Source organism: Wyeomyia smithii, chromosome 3 (assembly GCF_029784165.1).
Source record: "Wyeomyia smithii strain HCP4-BCI-WySm-NY-G18 chromosome 3, ASM2978416v1, whole genome shotgun sequence".
NCBI classification, from domain to species: domain Eukaryota; kingdom Metazoa; phylum Arthropoda; class Insecta; order Diptera; family Culicidae; genus Wyeomyia; species Wyeomyia smithii.
Window position 1 is genome coordinate 165,654,375 of NC_073696.1, and position 21,010 is coordinate 165,675,384.

Consider the following 21,010-nt stretch of genomic DNA (forward strand, 5'->3'; position numbering starts at 1 on the left):
AGGCTGCGCCTAGCCTCTTTCGCAATTTCGGACATGCAATGTTTAGCGTCTTTGACGCGGTTGGCGTCCGGTGTCACGCAAAACTCAAACTTGTCACTTATGTCTAGGTACTTTTAAGTCCAGAGAACGTACACAACGAGAACGGCTGATCGACTAAACAAAGGGAAATTGTGAGCAAACACGTACTGTAGAGTCGCTTCAACGGTCGAAACCTCGATGCAGCAACCTCTATACTTCAATTTTAAAATACGATATCGATTATAGGTAACTTCTACTAGTTTACAAAGCCCCAAAATTAAAAAAAAAAAACAAATATCGGTAAAATCAACGGAAAATGTGATTTGGAGCATAAAAGTTGTTCGGTGAAAATTAAATCAATTTTGTATAAGCTTTGAGTTTAGATCAGTACTTGGGCGATGAAGATTTTGATAACAGAATAGTTTAAGCATGATTTAAGGCAATAAAAAAGATGACAAAATAAATTTTTTTTTGGTGGATATTACCCCTTAATTCAGCTGAGTGTAAAAACTCGATTTGACTTGTGATAGAAATGCTACTAAAAATACCAGTATGTTGGTCAAAAATCGATTCTAAGCTTCTATTTTTAGTATATATACACATAATATATGCATATATATAATATACACTCCCAGTTGGTTTCGAGGTACGATGCTGCCCTAACAAGCCAGTCGTCGTAGGTTCGAGTCTCGGCGCGGGAGAGACTGTTAGTGTCAGTAGAATCGTAGTGCTAGCTCCACAATTGTCTTATACACTAAACAGTTGGCTGCGAAGTCTGTGTATAATAAACAGAAGGTCGAGTTCCGAATTGGAATTGCTTTGCTGCTTTGCTTTGCTAACAAGCACATATAAGTAAATTTTACGAAGAAAAAGCTGAGTCATAAGTATAATGGTTTTTATTCTATCCCCATGTTTCTATTAATTTAGTTTACCACAAACATTTCAATATAAAGGTTAAGGTTCGTGTGAATTATAGTAAAACCGTGTTAGAAATAAGTGATGTTAAAAATCAAGTTTCTTGAATCGAACATCCTAAGTTTTCAAAATTGCGGAATCTTGAGCGAAATATTTCTTCACGTGTTTTACGTTTTTTTAGTGTTAACTGTTTAAAAAAGAACACCATATCATCTTGTTAATGGGTATATACACTTACTGCATAGATGTTTAATAACTAAATAGAATTATTTTAAGTGTAATTAGGTTCTAACTGCAATTTTTGGTGTTGGAGCATTCATTGCATAACCAAGTTCTTGAAGAGCTCTTTGGATATCTTCAAACACACTTGCATCTTCTATTGTTCCAGGTAGCATTACCTTTTTATTTGCGGCAAGGTCTGCCATTGCCTTGCGCATAGTTTTCCCTGTAAAATAAATGAATGATGGCTTGATTTATTTGCATAATTGCATTGTCTTATATTTATATTACCTGAACGCGTTCTAGGTAAACTTTCCACCTTTCCAACCAGTTTGAATGCCGCTATCGGTCCAATTACCTCACGAATTAGGTTTATCAATTCAACTGATAATTTAGCGGTGGTTTTGTCAACTCCATCCTTAGTTACATATAGGCAAAGCGGTATTTGTCCCTTTGTCGGCTCTGGTACGCCGAAAACCGCTACATCCGCTACATCTGGGTGTCTGTTGGGTGGTAACACGAGTGACAAAATATGTGTAGTTTTCCGGAAACTTCTTAGATGTAGGGTAGGACGGGGCTAGTTGGTCATTTTTGGTAGTAATGTTTCGTATCTTTTTATAGGTAAAATTATGGTAAAAACTCATTTATGAGATGGTTGTGTAAACCTAATAGCTTCTATAAAAACCTAAATTAATCCACCTAGCGGTCAGACCCAGCCTTTCTCGTTCAAACTTTTATTTGTAAAAATAGATTTACATGAACGCTTCAATTCAATAAATGTATATTCACTCTTAAAAAATATTGATGTTGTAATTTATACATATAAAAATGCAATCCGGTCTGTCTGTCTGTCTGTCTGATCCATATAGGCTCAAAAATTACCGAACCGATCGGCGTGAAAATTTATATGTAGGGGTTTTTGGTGCCGATAAAGGTTCCCATGATAGTTTGAGACCCCTCCCTTTTCTGGAAGGGAGGGGTCCCATACAAATGAAACATAAATTGCTGCACAACTCAAGAACAAACCAAGCAAATAAAACCGAATTTGGGATGTAGATGTTTTAAAGGGTAAAAAATATGTCCATAATGTTTTGACACCCCTCCTTCTTTTGGAAAGGAGGGATGCCATACAAATGAAACACTAATTTCTGCACATCTCGAGAGCTAACCAACTAAATGAAACCAAATTTGGCAGGTGAATGTTTTAGTAGTAAAAAATATGTTCCATAATCGACCTCAGGCAACATTTTGGATTGTAAGATGGCAACTTCCGGTTTCTGGAAATCAGCCTGAAACGGACGATTCCCATTAAATATGAGTATCTCCGGAACCAGAAAGATGCACAGAAGCTAAAAATTGGTCACAGACACAATCTCGAATTTTAAGATGGTGACTTTCGATGTCTGGCAAACAGCCGGAAGTGACCAAATACCATTCAATATGAATGTTTTCGGAACCAGAATTACGCCCAGATGACAGAAATTTCACAGGCATTTTCAAAGTTCAAAATGACGACTTTCGGTTTCTGAAAAACAGCCCAAAGTGACCTAATACCACCCAATATGAGTATCTCCGGAGCCAGAATGTGACAAGAACACCACTATGAATTGTAGGATGGCAACTTCTGGTTTCTGGAAAACAGCCAAAAATGGCCGATTTCCGTCTGACATGAGTATCTCCGGATCTAGAATGTTACACAGCAGCTGAAATCGACCACACATCTCATTTTGGATTCTAGGTTGGCGACTTCCGGTTCCTGGGAAACAGCCGAAAATGATCGAATAACACCCAATATGGGTGTTTCTCCAACCAGAATGACGTCTAGAGGCTAGAAATTATCTAAAATACCATTTTGAAATCCAAGATGGCGACTTCCGGTTTGTGAAATACAGCCTAAAATAACCAAATACCATCCAATATGAGTATCTCTGGAACTAGAATGATGCAATGAGCTAACAATTGGCCTCAGGCACCATTTTGAATTGCTAAATGGCAACTTTTAGGAAACAGTCAAAAATGACCGAATAAGACTCAATATGAATATTTCTGTAATCGAGATTATGCATAGAGACCAAACATTGACCCTGGACACCAATTTGAATTTAAAGACGACCACTTTTAGTTTCTGGAAAACAACCAATATAACTAAATACCTCCCAATATGGGTATTTCCGGTGTCAGATTGATGCCAGAAAATCTCCTGAAAATCACCGAATACCTCAAATATGAATACATTCAGGATTAAGGCGATGTACAGAAGCCAAAAGTCGAGGATATTGTCATTTCGATAAACCCAATCATTTCAAAGTATTTGTTATTTGACTTTGATCTTATCCTATGGCCGATTCGTCGTGCATTTGCAGTCTTTTAACACATCGCAAGGAATCAACAAATTTGGAACGTTCAAATAGTACGATACCACATTTAAATTATGTAGAGGCCACATATATCGATCAAAGCAGGTACAGTTTTAAATAGTCTTTGAAATTCTTTCATTTCCATAACCTTTGAGCAACATATCAAACTGTTATGAAGTTTGTTATTTGTAAGTTCGAGAGATGACTCGTCCGTATGACAATAGTTATGTTCAAATAAGTCATGTAATCTATGAGATGATACACTTTCGTTGTTTTATTAACAATTTAATACATAACGGTTGCTTAAGTTTAATTATAATCAAATGAAATGGGAACGTATAGGGCAGCCAAACTTTGAAACCACGTGTTCAATCATAATTCATCAGTTAACCCTTAGCCTGCTCATATGATAATAATATTGATAATATTGATCAAATCGGTTGTGTAGTTTCTGAGATAATGAAGTTTCGTGATTTTCACATTTCGACACATTACAAACAAAGTTACAGTTCGATTATAGTTAAATTCATAGGGGGTTATGAGGCAGCTAGACCTCTCATTTGACTTTAATTTAGTGAAAATCGGTTCAGCCATCTCTGAGAAAAGTGAGTGAGTCCAAGTAGTCTTCGGAATATGTTCCTTTTCATAGATGGATTTCACATTTTTAAATATAACAGGCAAAGTAATAGTCCGATTGCAAAACAAATCAATAAGGTCTTATGGGGCAACAAGACCTTCCATTTGACACTGGTTTTATGAAAATCGGTCCAGCCATCTCTGACAAACATGAGTGAGATTAAACAGTCTTCAGAACACGTTTCTTTTCATAACTTTTGAACCACAAGTTCAATCTTCATAAAATTCAAACGTTAAGGGTTTTTAAGGTAGCCCGTTCATTTAAATCAATTATGTTCAAATCGGTTGTGTAGTTTTCGAGATAATGATGTTTCGTGATTTTTACATTTTGATACATAACCTTTAAACTAAGAATCCGATTACAATAAAATTTAATAGGGTCTTATGGGACAACAAAACCTTTCATTTGCAAATAATTTCATGAAAATCGGTCCAGCCATCTCTGAGAAAAGTGAGTGAGAATAAAAATCTGCACATACACACACACACACACACATACACACACACACATACAGAAAATGCTCAGCTCGTCGAGCTGAGTTGAGTGATATATGCCATTCGGCCCTTTGGAGCACTTTTATACTTTCGGTTTTGCAAGTGATTGCTATACCTTTCTAGGAGAAAGGCAAAAATATGAACTACTTGAAACAGTTTGCAATTGTGTGTTTTATGTTTTATGAGTAGATTTTAAATTCGTTAACCAGTCCCTCAGATGGGGTATGTTGATCAGTGTGTGAGGCAAATTAACCTTTTTTATTTCGGAAGGCCAATTAATTTACCCTCCATCATTTCAGTTACGGTAAACTGTAACGTCTCAGCGGAAGTCAAACCTGTTCAGGTTTTTCGTTTTTACGTTCGCATTCCAAAATCCCAAACCCTGTTACGCATAATTGCACGAAAAAACCGTGTTACTCTTTCTTGCCTGATGAGAAGTATATGTTGAAAACATAGTGATGGTTAGATGGCCATCAAATCAAGGCAATCACGGGTAAAATTGAGAACCTGAACCGATTTTTAGATGCGCATCTGCAATCAAACGTCGCTTTATCTTCAGCTGCACAAATCATGATCTGTACAGATTGCGAATAAACTGGAATCCTCACAATCCGTAATGAAATGCTTGTTTGGTAATTGGTTTGTCGGTGAAAACAGATACACGATTAGACTATATCAGCCAGCGAATTCAAAGTCGAAGCGAAGCAAGACGCTTGTTGCTTTTTTCTCCATACGTGGTTCTTCGGAGCCCAGTCAACCACAAATCGTAAATCAATGAATGATAATTATCGTAGATATATCTCAACGAAGTCGAAATCGTATACAATGCTTGTTATCATGCGTAGAAGTTAGTTTTTTATCGTATATCGTGCCGGAAGCTGAATGATTTACGATTTTAGGTGTGGAATCGTAAGACAACATGAAATAAACCGCTTTCAGCCGGTTATTACCGTATATCGATAGTTATATCAATGTAAGGCATACGGATTTGGCCCAAAGTTGGGGGAATTATTCATCTAGGTTCACTTTGAAAAAATCCCAATTTTGGTATCCATTGGAATACCCCTCGCTCTGTAGGACCACCCTCTTTGTTGCAAAGTCAGGTATTTTTTGTTCAAAATCTCTTTATTCTTTTTCTTACAATTCTTATCGTTAGATGTGCGCAAAGTACTGATGGATGATTTTTAAAGATAATAAACTAAGGAATTCATAAAACATGTACGGATGTGTTGTCAGATAGATTATTTTTATATTTGAAAACTAACCTTACATTTTCGGCAAATGCAGCCACTTTTATTTTAAATTTGATAACTTCTCGTGTTCCTTGGAAAATTTCACGTAAGAAACAGCTAACACCCCGAAGTAATTTGAGTCAATCTCGAGATATACCGTTTTACCAAACAAGTTTTGAATTTCTCCATCCAGACGGACGTTTATACCTTTACTCTTCCCACATTACACTCTTATATACTGCTCTTCATTGTCGAGCCTCGTTAGGTACCTGCCAAGTATCGACAATTACTACTGCCTGGAATGAATCAATCACTGCGTGTGACTTTTTTATGGAATTTAGCGTGAAGGAAGGGTCAAAGTAGGAGATGGAAGAATAAACCCATGCGTAAAAGTCACTCTGACATCGAACGTACTAATGTCGTTTTCGTTTTCGCGGTGTAGCTACACTCGGACTACACTTTTGACACCTTACATGTTTTATTTCACCTCCTGTTACTTTTTCTGTCTCTGACTACACTTTTTCTGTCCCGGACTACACCCGAAAAAAGCAGAGTGTACTGTAGAAAGTTACCATCAAATTCACACGTATGTGTCAAAACTGGTTTGTTCTGGTTCTTGTTCCACGTGGTAAAGTGTCAGGTAAATTTTTTTCAGCACAATTGCGAGATGAACATATTAAATGGAGACGAGATAAAATGATGATGGAGATAATGACCAAAACAAAACAAATTGAAAGATATAGTTATTATTACGCATACCAATGCAACTACACTGAAAATGTTTTATCTGTAAATGCAAAGTGAAGTCCGGAAAAGTGTAGCTAAACCGCGAAACTGAATTCAACATAAATTCTACTGAGACTCTAACTCATAACCGTTCCCCTACCAAAGTAGACTCTGTTACCTTGAGGATAAGAGCTCCCCTAATTGTTCGCTTGGTGCCTACAGCACATTGCAAGAATAATTTCATATACCGAGTTGTGTACATTGAAAATTACGTGTTGTGGTGTACACTAATGATAAGAAATAGGTGATTTTTTTTTCCAACGCCATTGACGTTGACTGTTTCATGCTCGAAATAGCTTCTAGTGCTTCTAAGATAAGGCCAATGAAATTTGTATTGTTTTTCAACGTAATAATCGAGATTTAGGCAGGCGTCCATTTTATTACCCCAGCATAAACCGACAGATCATTATAAAAAGACAAAAAGGCCGTACAATGGAAATCTTTTCTGATAAACCCCTTTTATTAGTAGAATCAGTAAATCCGTTTTTTGATAAGATTAGTAAATTAAAATTATGGATTAGTAAATTAAAAGATATGAGTGAATTCCACGCAGTGAATTAGGTGAATATGCATTGTCATGCAATTAATTGAAAATACATGCAGCTGGTTCAAACTTATATTTAGTTATAGATTCTTCTTCTTTTCTATCAATCCGTAAAAAATTCATTTAAATTGTAATGTTCGTGGTGTCCTAAATGTAACAAATTAATTATTACGGACGTATTTATCATTTCAGTATTAAATGAATTTTTTACGGATGAATAGGAAAGAAGAACACAAAAAATATAAAATATGAAAAAAGTTCAATTAACCAAAAATTGAAGCTGCTAGTAAACTGTTATCAAGAACGTCTTTTCCCTCACCACACCGAACACGAAAAATAAATAACACCGTGAATAAAAAACCCAGAAGTTTGCATGTTTGTAACCTGCACTCTAATAGATGTTGAAAAATCACATTTTATTCTTATTTTTTTTTCATTTCGTTTGCCTTTTGACGTCACTCTCGCTGTCACTGGACTTGTTTGTTGCAAAATCAAGCATATATGTACGCTGTCAAAAAACAATAATATTAATAAAACGGCTTGGACCTTTTTGTCTTTCTCTTAGAAAGGTATAGCAATCACTTGCAAAACCGAAAGTATAAAAGTGCTCCAAAGGGCCGAATGGCATATATCACTCGACTCAGCTCGACGAGCTGAGCATTTTCTGTATGTATGTGTGTGTATGTGCAGATTTTTATTCTCACTGACTTTTCTCAGAGATGGCTGGACCGATTTTCATGAAATTAATTGCAACTGAAAGGTCTCGTTGTTCCATAAAACGCTATTAAATTTCATTGTAATCGGATTTTTAATTTAGAGGTTATGGTTCTTAATGTAAAAAACATGAAACATCATTATCTCGAAAACTACACAACCGATTTAAACAAAATTGATTTCAAATGAACGAACTACCTGAAATACCCTTAACTTTTGAATTTCATAATAATTGAACTTGTGGTTCAAAAGTTATAACAAGAAACGTGTTTTGAAGACTACCTAATCTCACTCATGTTTCTCAGAGATGGCTGGACCGATTTTTATAAAATCAATGTCAAATGGAAGATCTAGTTGCCCCATAAGACCCTGTTGATTTGTTTTTTAATCAGACTATTACTTTTCCTGTCATGTTTAAAAATGTGAAATCCAGCTATGAAAAGGAACATATTCCGAAGACTACTTGAACTCACTAACTTTTCTCAGTGATGGCTGACCTGATTTCTACAAAATTAGTGTCAACTAATGAGTCTAGCTGCCTCGTAACACCCTATTGAATTTTGCTGTAATCGGACTGTAACTTCGTCTGTAAAGTACCGAAATGTGAAAATCACGAAATTTCATTATCTCAGAAACTACACAACCGATTTGATAAATATTAATATCAGATTAGCGGGCTAGTTAAGGGTTAACTGATGAATTATGATTGAACACGTGGTTTCAAAATTTGGCTGCCCTATACGTTCCCATTTCATTTGATTATAATTGAACTTAAGTCATCGTTATATATTAAATTGTTAATAAAACAACGAAAGTCTATTACAGTGCTTTTTCGCTTTTGTCAACAGTCGTTTTTATCACTACTCGCCAAATGCACGCTCGATTTTCTCACGTTTTTTTTTTGTTTTTATCACGCTTTTTCAAAAAAACTTTAAATCAAGAATAATGCACTTCCAATTGTAAGAAAATGTATTCGAAACATCATTTTCACTTGTGCCTTGTGTCCTTGCATGTGTATAGTTTCATGAACTCAATTTATTTGATTAATTTTCTGAGGCAACCAAGTGTCATATCTGTTACAAAAAAATTGTGTCATAATTTTGAGAAAAATGAACCGTGAATACGAACCGAACCGAAATACGTATTTCATTGACTTTGAAGCAGTTGAGAAAAAAGATCTGTTAACAACTCAAATAGCCCTACAGTTTGGTCCTCATAGAACGTGGATTTAAAAATTATAAAATCTAGCGGTTCCACAATTTCACATAAACAAGCATTAGACTCTGTTAGCTATGTTAAAAAATGGGCAGTTCAAATCATATTGATATTGCATGTATTATAGCCGTGAGACAGTCCGCGAAAATGCAATGGAGAAAGCATCAGAACCTAACCTTTTCTTCTTTATTCATTTGTATCTTGAACTTATATTCCATTCAACTATAAAAGTGCATCATTTTACTCAAAATATCATAAATTTCAATAGAATCCAACACAAAAAATGAAATTTTTATCATTTCGCTAAATTCACGGTTTCACCAAATTCACGGTAATTTTTTTTTGACCGTGATAAAATCGAAAAAGCACTGTATTTCAAAGATTACATGACTGATTTGAACATAAATAGTGTCATACGAACAAGTCATCTCTCAAACTTACAAATAACAAACTTCATAACAATTTGATATGTGGCTCAAAAGTTATGGAAAGAAAAGAAATTCAAAGGCTATTTAAAACTATACCTGCTTTGATTGATATATGTGGTCTCAACATAATTTAAATGTGGTTTTGTACTATTTGAACGTTCCAAATTCTTTGATTCCTTGCGATGTGTTTAAAGTCTGCAAATGCACGACGAATCGGCCATAGGATATGATCGAAGTCAAAAAAAGTCAATTTCAGCAGATTTTCTGGCAGCAATCTGACACCGGAAATACCCATATTGGGAGGTATTTAGTTATTTTGGTTGTTTTCCAGAAACTAACAGTGGTCGTCTTTAAATTCAAATTGGTGTCAAGGGTCAATGTTTGGTTTCTATGCATCATCTCGATTATGGAAATATCCATGTTGAGTATTATTTGGTCATTTTCGACTGTTTCCTATAAGTTGCCATTTAGCGATTCAAAATGGTGCCTGAGGTCAATTGTTAGCTCATTGCATCATTCTGGTTCCAGAGATACTCATATTGGATGGTATTTGGTTATTTTAGGCTGTATTTCACGAACCGGAAGTCGCCATCTTGGATTTCAAAATGGTATTTAAATTAATTTCTGGCCTCTGAGCGTCATTCTGGTTGAAGAAACACCCATATTGGGTGTAATTCGATCATTTTCCGCTGTTTCCCAGGAACCGGAAGTCGCCAACCTAGAATCCAAAATGGGGTCTGTGGTCGATTTCAGCAGCTGTGTATCATTTGTTACCACTAAAAACAATCACCTGCCAAATATGATTCCATTTAGTTGATTAGTTCTCGAGATGTGCAGAAATTTGTGCAGACACATGTGCTTCCATAAGAAGGAGGGGCGTCGAACCATTATGGACATATTTATTACCCTTTAAAACATCCACATGCCAAATTCGGTTTAATTTGCTTGGTTTGTTCTTGAGTTGTGCAGAAATGTATGTTTTATTTGTATTGGACCCCTCCTTTCCAGAAGAGGGAGGGGTCTCAAACTATCATAGGAACCTTTATCGGGACCAAAAACCCCTACATACAAATTTTCACGTCGATCGATTCGGTAGTTTTCGAGCCTATATGGATCAAACAGACTGACAGACCGGACTACATTTTTATATGTATAGATTACAACATCAATATTTTAGAACCTAAAGAGTGAATATACATTTATTGAATTGAAGCGTTCATGTAAATCTATTTTTACAAATAAAAGTTTGAATGAGGCTGGGTCTGACCGCTAGGTGGATTAATTTAGGTTTTTTGGCTTATTGTGTATATTTTTTCTTGGAGGACAAAATTACTGTCTACGTTATACCAATAAGACAATTCAACTTTTTTGATTTTCATTTATCCATGATAAGAGAACCATTAATGCTTTGGCAATCTTATAACATTAGGGGAAAAATGGGGTTTTCAAATTATATTATTATATTTTTTACGGTGTTTTTTCGGAAAGACAAAACTACTTTTTACAACTTTGCCGACGTCACACTGATCAAGTAAACCGTTCTGGCTCTAAGAATATTTGTAATAAAAAATACCTCTTTTGTATAAATCCTTTCCACAAATCAGTCAAGATTGAAAAAAAATACTAATATTCCAAAATGACATTTTGGAATATTAGATGAACCCAAAGGGTCATCTGTGCAATGTTTCAGCCACATCGAAAATGGTCAATTGAAATTAACTTGACTGCAAGTAATATAAAAGTTGGAAGCATGGATATAAAATATGAAGCGCCACTTTTCATCACATAAAAATTTTCACTATACTGAACAATCGTATAAGGGCGAATTAAAATGAATTTTATCAATGAGAAACGATTTGCAAACTTTTATGGAGAGCTATGAAAAACTAAAATGGAATGGATAGCACTGCATGTTGTATGCTGCTTTTATCAGATTACAACTGACTGTAGTTATTGATTTTTGATCTCAAAAAAATGTTAATTACCTTAACACTGCATCTTCCAAGCTGGAAGTAGATATTCGGTGCCCAGCAACATTGATAACATCATCATCTCTTGCAGTCACAAACACATAACCTTGTTCGTCTTTGTATCCAGCATCCATTGTGTCATAGAATCCCTGTAACAGTGCATAATCAGAGGAGAATTTGGTTTATCTGCGTTCCAAAGATATAAAACTATTTCATATATTTTTTTTTGAATTATACAAACAAATCAAAGCTAATACTGCAATAAAAGAGAACTCTAATGATGGATTTTGTACCAACTTACATATAGATATGGTACCCTTTAAGAATCCAATGAAACATTTTGGGTGTAGACACTTTAGGCAGTTCGAATAATAGAATTCACTATATTTCTCCCATAACATGTGGACGAGATGAGTATAGCAAATGTTTTTATCCATACGGCCTATTATCCAATTGAGCAATTTTGTATGCTTTGTTTTTTTCCAGAACCAATTTGAACAAACTTTTCAAAAAGGAAGTTTTATTTCCCATCTTCAATAAAAATATAACCTAATAACGGCAAAGATCCTTTAGAAACAACCATTTACTTTCTCGTAAGATGCATGATTTTAGAAATGTTTGGTACTAGAATATCTCTTGGCTGATGTTTAATACAAACCAGTGCCAGTGTGAGAGGATCTCGATTACTGCTGTTTAAATAAATTACTAATTAATTTACTTCTAGAGCTCTGCATGTTTGGTTACACTAGTGTTTATTGTGATATGAAATCTTTCCAACAGTTAATGTTATAAATAAATTTGCATGTTAGGTCATGTTGAGTGCTCTATTCATAGCTTTGCTGTGAAATATTTGCTCTGTCATTAACAGAACACAGATAATTTTAAACTTAAAAAAGCCATACAAACTGGTTTTAAGTTTCATATTGAATCAGTAAAATACGAAGCGAGAGGTTGTAAAATACAGTCATCGTTATATGGAGAAATTGAAACTTGACAGTACAAATACAAAGAAAAGACGTTCATCTTATCTTACATTTAACTTAATTATTTAATTTAATTTAACAGTAAGTGGTATAATGCTCCCGCTATCTGGCGCTCGTGTCACTGGCAAACCAAGCACTGATATCGATAAAATATCGATACAAAAATATTTATGCAGTGTAAATGGAGCACAACAAGCCAAATGTCGTTAGTGTATAAACGTATTTTGATCCAGATTTTTACACACGATTTTCAAATTTCTTTATATGAACATGAATGTCTGTTCTCTGTGGTACAAAGCCATAACCAAGTTTTAATGGTTCCATTTGAGCCCCAAACAATTTTGAACTTATCGAAAGGCGATTGCTGATGTTTCCAATTGGTGCATTGCGTTTCAAGTTTTATTGGAGATTCTAAGGGAAAAATCCTACGTTTTGTATTTTTCTTTCTAGACAGCTGAGAATGGCTTAAAACATACGTTTCGTGAAATATATGTTTTTAATGCCTAATAATTTTGTCAAAGACACTTAAGTGCTAGGATGTCTCTAGAAATGCTATGAATGTCATAAGATAGTAATCTCGCGTTATTTTAAATTCGACCAATCCAACATTTACATCGAACTGAGAAAATCAACTTTGAAAGTTTTTATTCAATATTTCTTATTCAAAAACGAAACAATACTTATTTAAATTGATACTTCTCAAGAGTACTTCTAACTAATGTTTTACATTACTTCGTTACATGTTGCATAATAACGAGGCTGACTAGGCTGATTTTATCGATTTCATCGGACAAATGGGTTCAAAAACGGGACACATGGGAAGATTCATCTTTAAAACAGATTATTAGCTGAAGCATACAAACAAATAATCATTGTTCTCATAAACCTGCCTCATTTTGTACAGTACATTTTGTACATTTTGTAGCATTTGATAAAATTTCAGGTGGTGATTTTTGACGATAAGATCGGATAATTTTTTATTTCGCAGGCCACATACCGTTCGCGATTGAGAAGGACCTTTCCAGTGACGCGGTACTGCCTTGAAGGCACAAAATTTATTCAGTAATATTAATAAATTCTTGGCCGTCTAGAAACTTATTTTCTAATACAACAATTTTTTTTTGCAAAGTTTTATTTCGAAAATTTTAAAGGAATATCCAAAAAATTGGTACAAAATGGTTAAAAAGCGGGACGGGTAAAAAATGAACGAAAAAACAGTACTGTGCCGTTCAAAACGGTTCATCTGGTTAGCCTAATAACTAGGTTACCTAGGTTAACCGCTAGGTTACAGAGTCTGCTTTGATAAGCGAGTGGTCATGGGTTCGAATCTTAGTAGAATCAGGCCATTTGGTTGTCAGAGGACTTTAACATGGGTTTATTCTCAGGCTTTCTACTACATACCCTTCCTCCAAGTTGAATTCTTTAGTACCTCTGCTGACTTTAATCCTAACAAAAAAGTCCCTGTTATAATAAAACTGGTCTGAGTAACGTATAATAGTTCTCTTCAGGGAATTGTAATTATGGCGCGGTCTTGGCTGGATGAACGAGGTTTCGAAAAGACTCCTTCCTCTTGAAAAAATATAACAACAATATCGCACGCTTAGCCTTGGGGGCTAATAGCGGTCTCGATCAACTAGATTAGTTGAGAGAATTCGTTATCGATATTGTTTTTGGCACATTTTGCATGTGTAGGATAAGTACAACGATACACCGTGCCCCAGTGCTGAGTCGAGAAAATTTCCTGCTCGAAAAGATCCTCGACTCGATCGGGAATCGAACCCGATATCACAACCGTGTGGGAGAGCTAGCCGACCGACATCGCTTAACCACAGAGCCACGGGGACCACAAAAATATAGGTCCTACTTATAGTAAAACTGACCAGAGGTGAAGCATTGAGTGTCTCTTTAGAAAATTGTGATTGTGATGTGGTGTTGGTAGGAGAAACGAGGTTTCGATAAGACTTTTCCTCTTGACAAAATAAGTCCTTCTTATAATAAAACTGATCTCAGGAATATATATACTCCACAGGGAATTGTAATTGGCGATATTGGCACGGGGAACGAGTTTCTGATATGACTCCTTCCTTTTGACATAATATAAGTCCCTCTTAGAATTAACCTGGCCAGAGAGGAACGAACAGTCCAAGGAACTGTAATTTTGCGATATTGGTAGGATAGGAAGAAGCTCGGTATAATAGAGCAGTAAGCTTGAAACGAAAGGGTAAACTCTCACACACAAGCACGGATATAAAAGAAAAATGTATCATTTACTTCAACAGTGATACTGCCAAAAATATGAAGTGCGGAGTACAAAAAACACCTGGGCAATATCACAATAGATCAAATTTCTCTGATCGCAGTGATGAGTCTACACAGAGGAAAAAAAAACCATAACATTGAAACCTCGTTTGTTTACATTTTGTGACTTACGCAGACTTGAAAAATTACGCGAGAAATCATTTTTTCTGCCAGCACTAGCAATGTGCTAGCGTCAGCCAGATTTTCATCAGACGTAAACTCTGCAAAATGTTGTCGTTTCCTACCTACGCCTAGTATATTAACCCAAATTTGTTTGTTTAAATTAGCAAACCCAATACGACAGGACACTTCTGATAGGAAATCTACTGACGTCGGTACACTGGTAATGTTAGCAGTAAAAATTCGACATACTTAACTTGGAACACCTACAGTCACTCTACAATTATGGGTCAATCAACTTGTTGTTTAAATGTCAAAAAGGGAATATAAAATTGGAAAAATAAACAACATCCGAGCTCTTTAGTATCTTCAGCAAAGTTGTTAGGCATTCGAATGTAGAGCATTAGAGATTAGAATTTAAAAAGTAAGGTTTCCCATACAAATCTTCATACAAATTTGAATTGCAATGCGCCAAACGTAGATAAAAATTGACTTCTGGTAGTTTCGAGGCCTTAAATAGAACCAAAAAAGTTTGGTTCCGGAAAACCGACTACCTTCTTATACCTTGTTCAGACTACACCGCATATCACATGATATCGCCAGATGATATCACTTCGGGTTTTTTACACTACAGTGAGATGATAATAGTTTGACATTTGGTTTGGTAATAGAAAAGAGAAGAAAACAAAAACAGGTCAAAGCAAAAACAAGACAACAAGAGCAATGCAATTAGGATAGAGGTGTCAACTAGTTGGCTCGTATCAACGCAAACTCTGGTATGCAGTTGGGTTGTTTAGCTACTCACGAATTTCTGATTTTTATATATCCGATGAAAGAGTGTAATTTTCTGAGCAAAACGTGATTTTTGAAAATTTTATATCATTGTCCTCCGATTTTTAAATGAAAAATAAAAATCACTCCAAATCGCTACAATGATATTAGATATTTAGGCTGTCATTGTAGCGATTTCGAGCAGTTTCGATTCGTGATTTAAAAATTGAATCACAACGATAAAAAATTTTTGAAAATCACGTTTTGTTTAGAAAATGCACCTCTTTCAGATGACATAAAAAACTTATATATCTTAACAACTCAATGGACAAAATGTGCGGGATGACAAAAGCAAAAATATTTCCTTCTTTTTCGCATGCAACGCGAATCGCGAAGTTTGTAGGGTTGCGTCAAATGTCTTTTGGCCGTGTTGCCAACTGCTGCAAATCTGGTTTTTATTGGTTTTCGAACATGATATCAGCGATATCATGTAGCCGAGGTGATACCCGATGACAGCTCGATTGTATGGGATATCAGGTTATATGTGTGTAGTGTATTAGTTATATATTTGGTTTAAGAAAGACGGAAGAATCAGGCCCGTTTTGAAAGTACAGATTGATTTTTGGAAAACAAAGCTGGCAAAGGTGGTTTATGAGACGTAGATTAAACACCAAAAAAGTTTCGCTAGATTCTGTCACTTGTGGCCCAATCAGTCTGTAAAACATAGTTTCTAGAAACTTACTGGATATCTGGTGAAATATACTTTCTTGAACAAATCGTCATTCTTGTATAACGTTGACATTGTTCCAGGTGGTAGCGGTAGTTTCACAACTATACGACCAAGTTCGTTTGCTGCTGATTCCGATCCGTCTGGCTGTAATACGCGTACTGGGGTAAAAACACAAATTGTTGAAATAAATCACCTTTACATTGATAGCGTATTTTAAAATCAAAAGTTAGCTTCCCATCAATTGTTAATACTGATCAGACCAACAGACATAACACTTTGAACAAATTTTCAATAACATCATCGTTCGGCTGAAATCAGTACTTTACGTTAGTAACACTAGCACAATCTACTTCAGTTTTCGTTCTGCACCTTGTATTTCGATATCAGCGCTAGCGTACGTACATGTGTCAAAATAGGAATCACAGGATATATATGAAATGGCTTGATAGCGCCGCAGACGGTGTTGTCGCCCGATGACTATTATGTGATTGAAAATTTGAAATGGTCGTTTTATTGTGGCGATGGAGCTAGATTCCAGTGTTACGTCTGGTAGTCTGTGCTGGTAGTATTGATTTTTTTTGGTTTTATTTTCAATCGGTTGAAGTATGGTTTGGACCTATTTATAATAACGTTCATTTTTCTTAGCGATCTCAGTCTATCGCGGTAAATTGAGGGAAATATCTACTGGTATCACGAAACAAGCTCTTTTTGTAATTTTTTGAAAACTTGAATACAACTATTCAAGTTTCAATAGTTGTGAATGTTACATAGGACCATTTTTTAAAGCAATTTACTGCTAAGTTCGTTATCATTAATACATTACCTCTATTATGATATCTGGGCATATCTGGCGCTAACGTCAATCTGCGAGATTATGGCAGAGCAATTCACGCTAAAAACGTCCGACTGGTGACACGAGGTCTTTGAAGAGGATGTTTCTTGTGTCTAAACGATTGAAAGTAGTGAAAAAAATGAGAAAACCACCTGAGTTAGTTCATATTGATAGAACCCTCGGGTTCCAAGGGGTCAAAGGGGTTTTTTAGAAAAGTTGTATTCTGAACAATTCTTGTTTATTGATCTATTTCTTTTGAATTCGTCCTTGAAGCCCCAACAACCAGCACGTGCTGTGCAATATGCTGTGGTGTGTTTCTGTGTGTAGTGTATATTGCTCACTTGTAGTTATAAGTTGTAAAATATTGTTCCACTTCAAATGGAAGCACTATCATTCCCCTTCGAAACGATGTGCTGGTTGTAGGGGACTCAAATTTAAGAGAAATAGATGAATAAAAAGATCAAGAATTACTCAAAATACAATTTTTCTAAAAACCGTCTAAACTTCTTGGTGCCCGAGGGCTTTATCAATAAGAACTCACCGTAGTGGTTTTCTCATTTTTTCACTACTTTCAATCATTTAGACACAAAAATGTACTTTTTAAAAGACATTTTTTTTGGCAAGCGGAGCAATTACAATTTATCAATATATGTAATATAATAAAATTTTGAATATAATATGTCAAATTCACGGTTTTGCGGAAGCCGCGAAATCTAGCATTAACAGGGAAATTCTCAGAAACCCGCGAAAGTAATGGAACAGCAACATTCACAATCATGAAACATTTCGATTTGTAACTTGAGAAATTCATAAAAACTAGCAACAAGGACAAAGCTAAAGATAAATGGGCATCTAGATGGCAACGGAAGGCCTTTTTCTACGCAACGAATAACATGAAACAGTACTACTAGCAATGGGCGATATTGTATCGGTATCGGAAATATCGATACTTTTGAGACGATATTTCGATTTTTTGGATCGATACACAAGCGTCCGATACTCGACCGTATCGATACTGAAAAACGCGATATTGGTATCGATATTCTTTTATGCATACGGACCAGCTAGCTGACATGTTACAAGGGCTAACATCTCAATGTGTACACGAGATCACCGCCACTTTTGATACGCTATGTTATGCTGTCTGTCAGCGTCAGTGAAGCCCACACATCGTAGAACCGCTGCGATGTTGGCTGCGATAAAGCAAAGCAAATCGGATGGAGATGCCAGCTAGTTGATACGAGCTTTAACCACTGAAAAGCTGCCACTGTCAGTATAAGTATCGCACAAGTCTATTTGCACTAGCAAAACTTAAGCCTGTATTACACTTTTTGACCAAGCGTCAAATATTTGGCACTTTTTGACAGATAAAAATTTGGTCGAAGATAATTATTTGTCACTCTGCAATTTTAACATGAGGCAAACACGGGCAAACAACAACCATGATGTCAAATAAATTTGACCATTATGTCAGAAGGTCAAAAATTTGACCATTAGACAAAGAGTGTACTACAGGCTTTAGATGGAGAAATAGATAGAGAGAATGTTGTGAGCCAAACGAACTGTCAAAATCTGAGCCAAACGCAGCATAGGGCCAAATTCGAAATTTGTTTTACTTAAGCCACACATTTAAAGCCAAAAAGGAGTGCTCAATAATAACGTGTTCTCAAATACTTTCAAGAATAGGCATAGCTCTACGTTGCATTATTAAGGCACAAAACTTATATTGTTTCTCTGACAATTGATTAAAATATTGTTTGTTTACATTTATACTAAGCTTCATTTGTTTTTATTTCAATTAATTCTACTTTCTGCGTTAAAATGCATCCACAAACCCCTCAAACGAAATTCAACGTTATCAGAAATGATGTTTGGCTTCGATTTAGTTGGGCTATAACCCAACGAGCGGGAGCCCAACTAAAACGTAGCCCAACTAAACATAGCCCAACGAGCGAAATTTGACTGTATTTTAAAAACAAATATAAGTTTTCTGGTTACACTGTTCAGATCGAATATTTGCAAGCGGAAACTAACTCATGCTTCCGTCGACACAAGTTAGAGTACAAGTGAAAAAAAATTGCAATATTTATTAGTTAGAAAAATTCAGCGGTAGACTTCACTATCTTATTTTCGCTGACATATCTAACTTTTTTATGTCATCAACTTCCTCATCAATTAATATGGAAGTGTGTCAATAATTTATACAAATAAGACGGGAGCTTCACAGCCCATTGGGCCAGTGAATACAAATCTTGAAGATATAAGATGTTTAATTCATTTGTTTGCCAAAGCTCAGAATTTCGGCATTACCTGTATGTATTTGTTTGTGAAGTCATTTGATTCATGCTGCTCTAGAGAATGCGGATAGATACCAGAAAAACAACAAAAAGTCGGCACATCAAATTTTCATTGCTGGAAACCACCAAAATTTTGCTGATTTTTGGTGTGCTGTGCTTCCAGCAATCTGTTCAGCAAAATGAAATTTGCTAATTATTCAGTAATGCTCAATTGCATAAAAGTGACAGGTCGTTTGCTGCATGTTCGGTAAAACATAATACAACTTGCTGGTTGTCAGCTATGACAATTTGCTGTTCATTCAGCAAAGCATAAATCAATTTGCTGATTAACCAGTTAATTCAAGGGAACCATGTTTTCGTCAGGCACCAGATTCCATCCGCCCATCGGATCATAGGCAAATTACTGTAGAACTAGAGATGTATGATTATCATTTCAACTTTTAAGTTCATCTAGCCCAACAAGGACTTAGCTATGGTCCCTATTCGCTATCAGGAGCTTAGCGATGATCCCGTACCAGCTGCACAGCGAGTTGGCGCGTTTTACTAATGACAGCTTGACGTAAATTTTTTGACATATCAATTCTTTTGCTGGATTCCAGCAACCATTCATTTACTGCTTTCTGTTCAGCAAATAGTTTTGCTGTATTTTCGCGAATCACTGAATCGAATACTGGTTTTCAGTAAATTCAGGGTGGCCACTCAATATCAATTTTCAATTTCCCGGTTTTTTCCCGGTTTTCCCGATGATATTTAGTGAAATTTCCCGGTGTTTTATTTTTAAAACATATGAGAAAAAAATCAATTTTCACATGCTTATTTGTGTCTTGCAAAAATAGTGTTACAAAACTATGAAAAACATTCCTCCTTCATCGTGTTTAGCTGTTTGTCGACTTTAGCAAGTACCTTCATGGTGATCTGCTGCACAATTTTCGCCCTCTTTATCTCCAAATCGTTGACAATCTTTGCCTTCTCGCGCTTTTTTGCTTCTCTCGAGCTTGCAGTGCTTCTGTATCAGGATGCCAATGAAATGCGTGGGATAAATTCAAGAGTTGGGGCATAGAGTTTTTGTCTTCTAGAAAAATGTCCTCAGGCAAAACTTCAAGCGGACTTTGGGAAGAAGAGCCTCAGAGTGACCAATGAAAAAAATGCACATGAAACTGTCTAGATGCATTTTGCAAAATGCATGAAACGTTGAGATCTGTTATTTCAAAACAATTTTTTTTCGAAAAACTTCGATCCTGGGACTTTAAAATTTTCGAGCTGGGGTCAATGTAATGTATAAGAAATTTTCTCATGGTCCGTAAAATAAATTCAACTGACACTCTGAATAAACAATTTGAAAATACTACAAGGTATACAACCCTAGGGGTTGTCTGAAATGGTGACGTAGGACTAAATATATAATATATGCTAACTAAATATTATTATATGCTGCGCTAAACTGTTCATA

At 35.6% G+C, this 21,010-nt stretch overlaps 1 protein-coding gene across 1 annotated transcript in view; it reads right to left on the bottom strand.

Moving 5' to 3' along the window:
* Positions 1 to 899: 899 nt before the first annotated feature.
* The window catches only part of LOC129727465 (acyl-CoA synthetase short-chain family member 3, mitochondrial), a 279,456-nt gene continuing 259,345 nt past the window's right edge, over positions 900 to 21,010 (bottom strand). Inside the window, exons 8-11 of the mRNA XM_055685325.1 lie at positions 16,444 to 16,589; positions 11,545 to 11,678; positions 1,444 to 1,655; positions 900 to 1,378 (exon numbers count right to left, since the gene is read on the bottom strand). Of these exons, the coding sequence (XP_055541300.1) occupies positions 1,215 to 1,378; positions 1,444 to 1,655; positions 11,545 to 11,678; positions 16,444 to 16,589 (656 nt within the window). The 3' untranslated portion in view covers positions 900 to 1,214. The remainder of the gene's footprint in view (positions 1,379 to 1,443; positions 1,656 to 11,544; positions 11,679 to 16,443; positions 16,590 to 21,010) is intronic.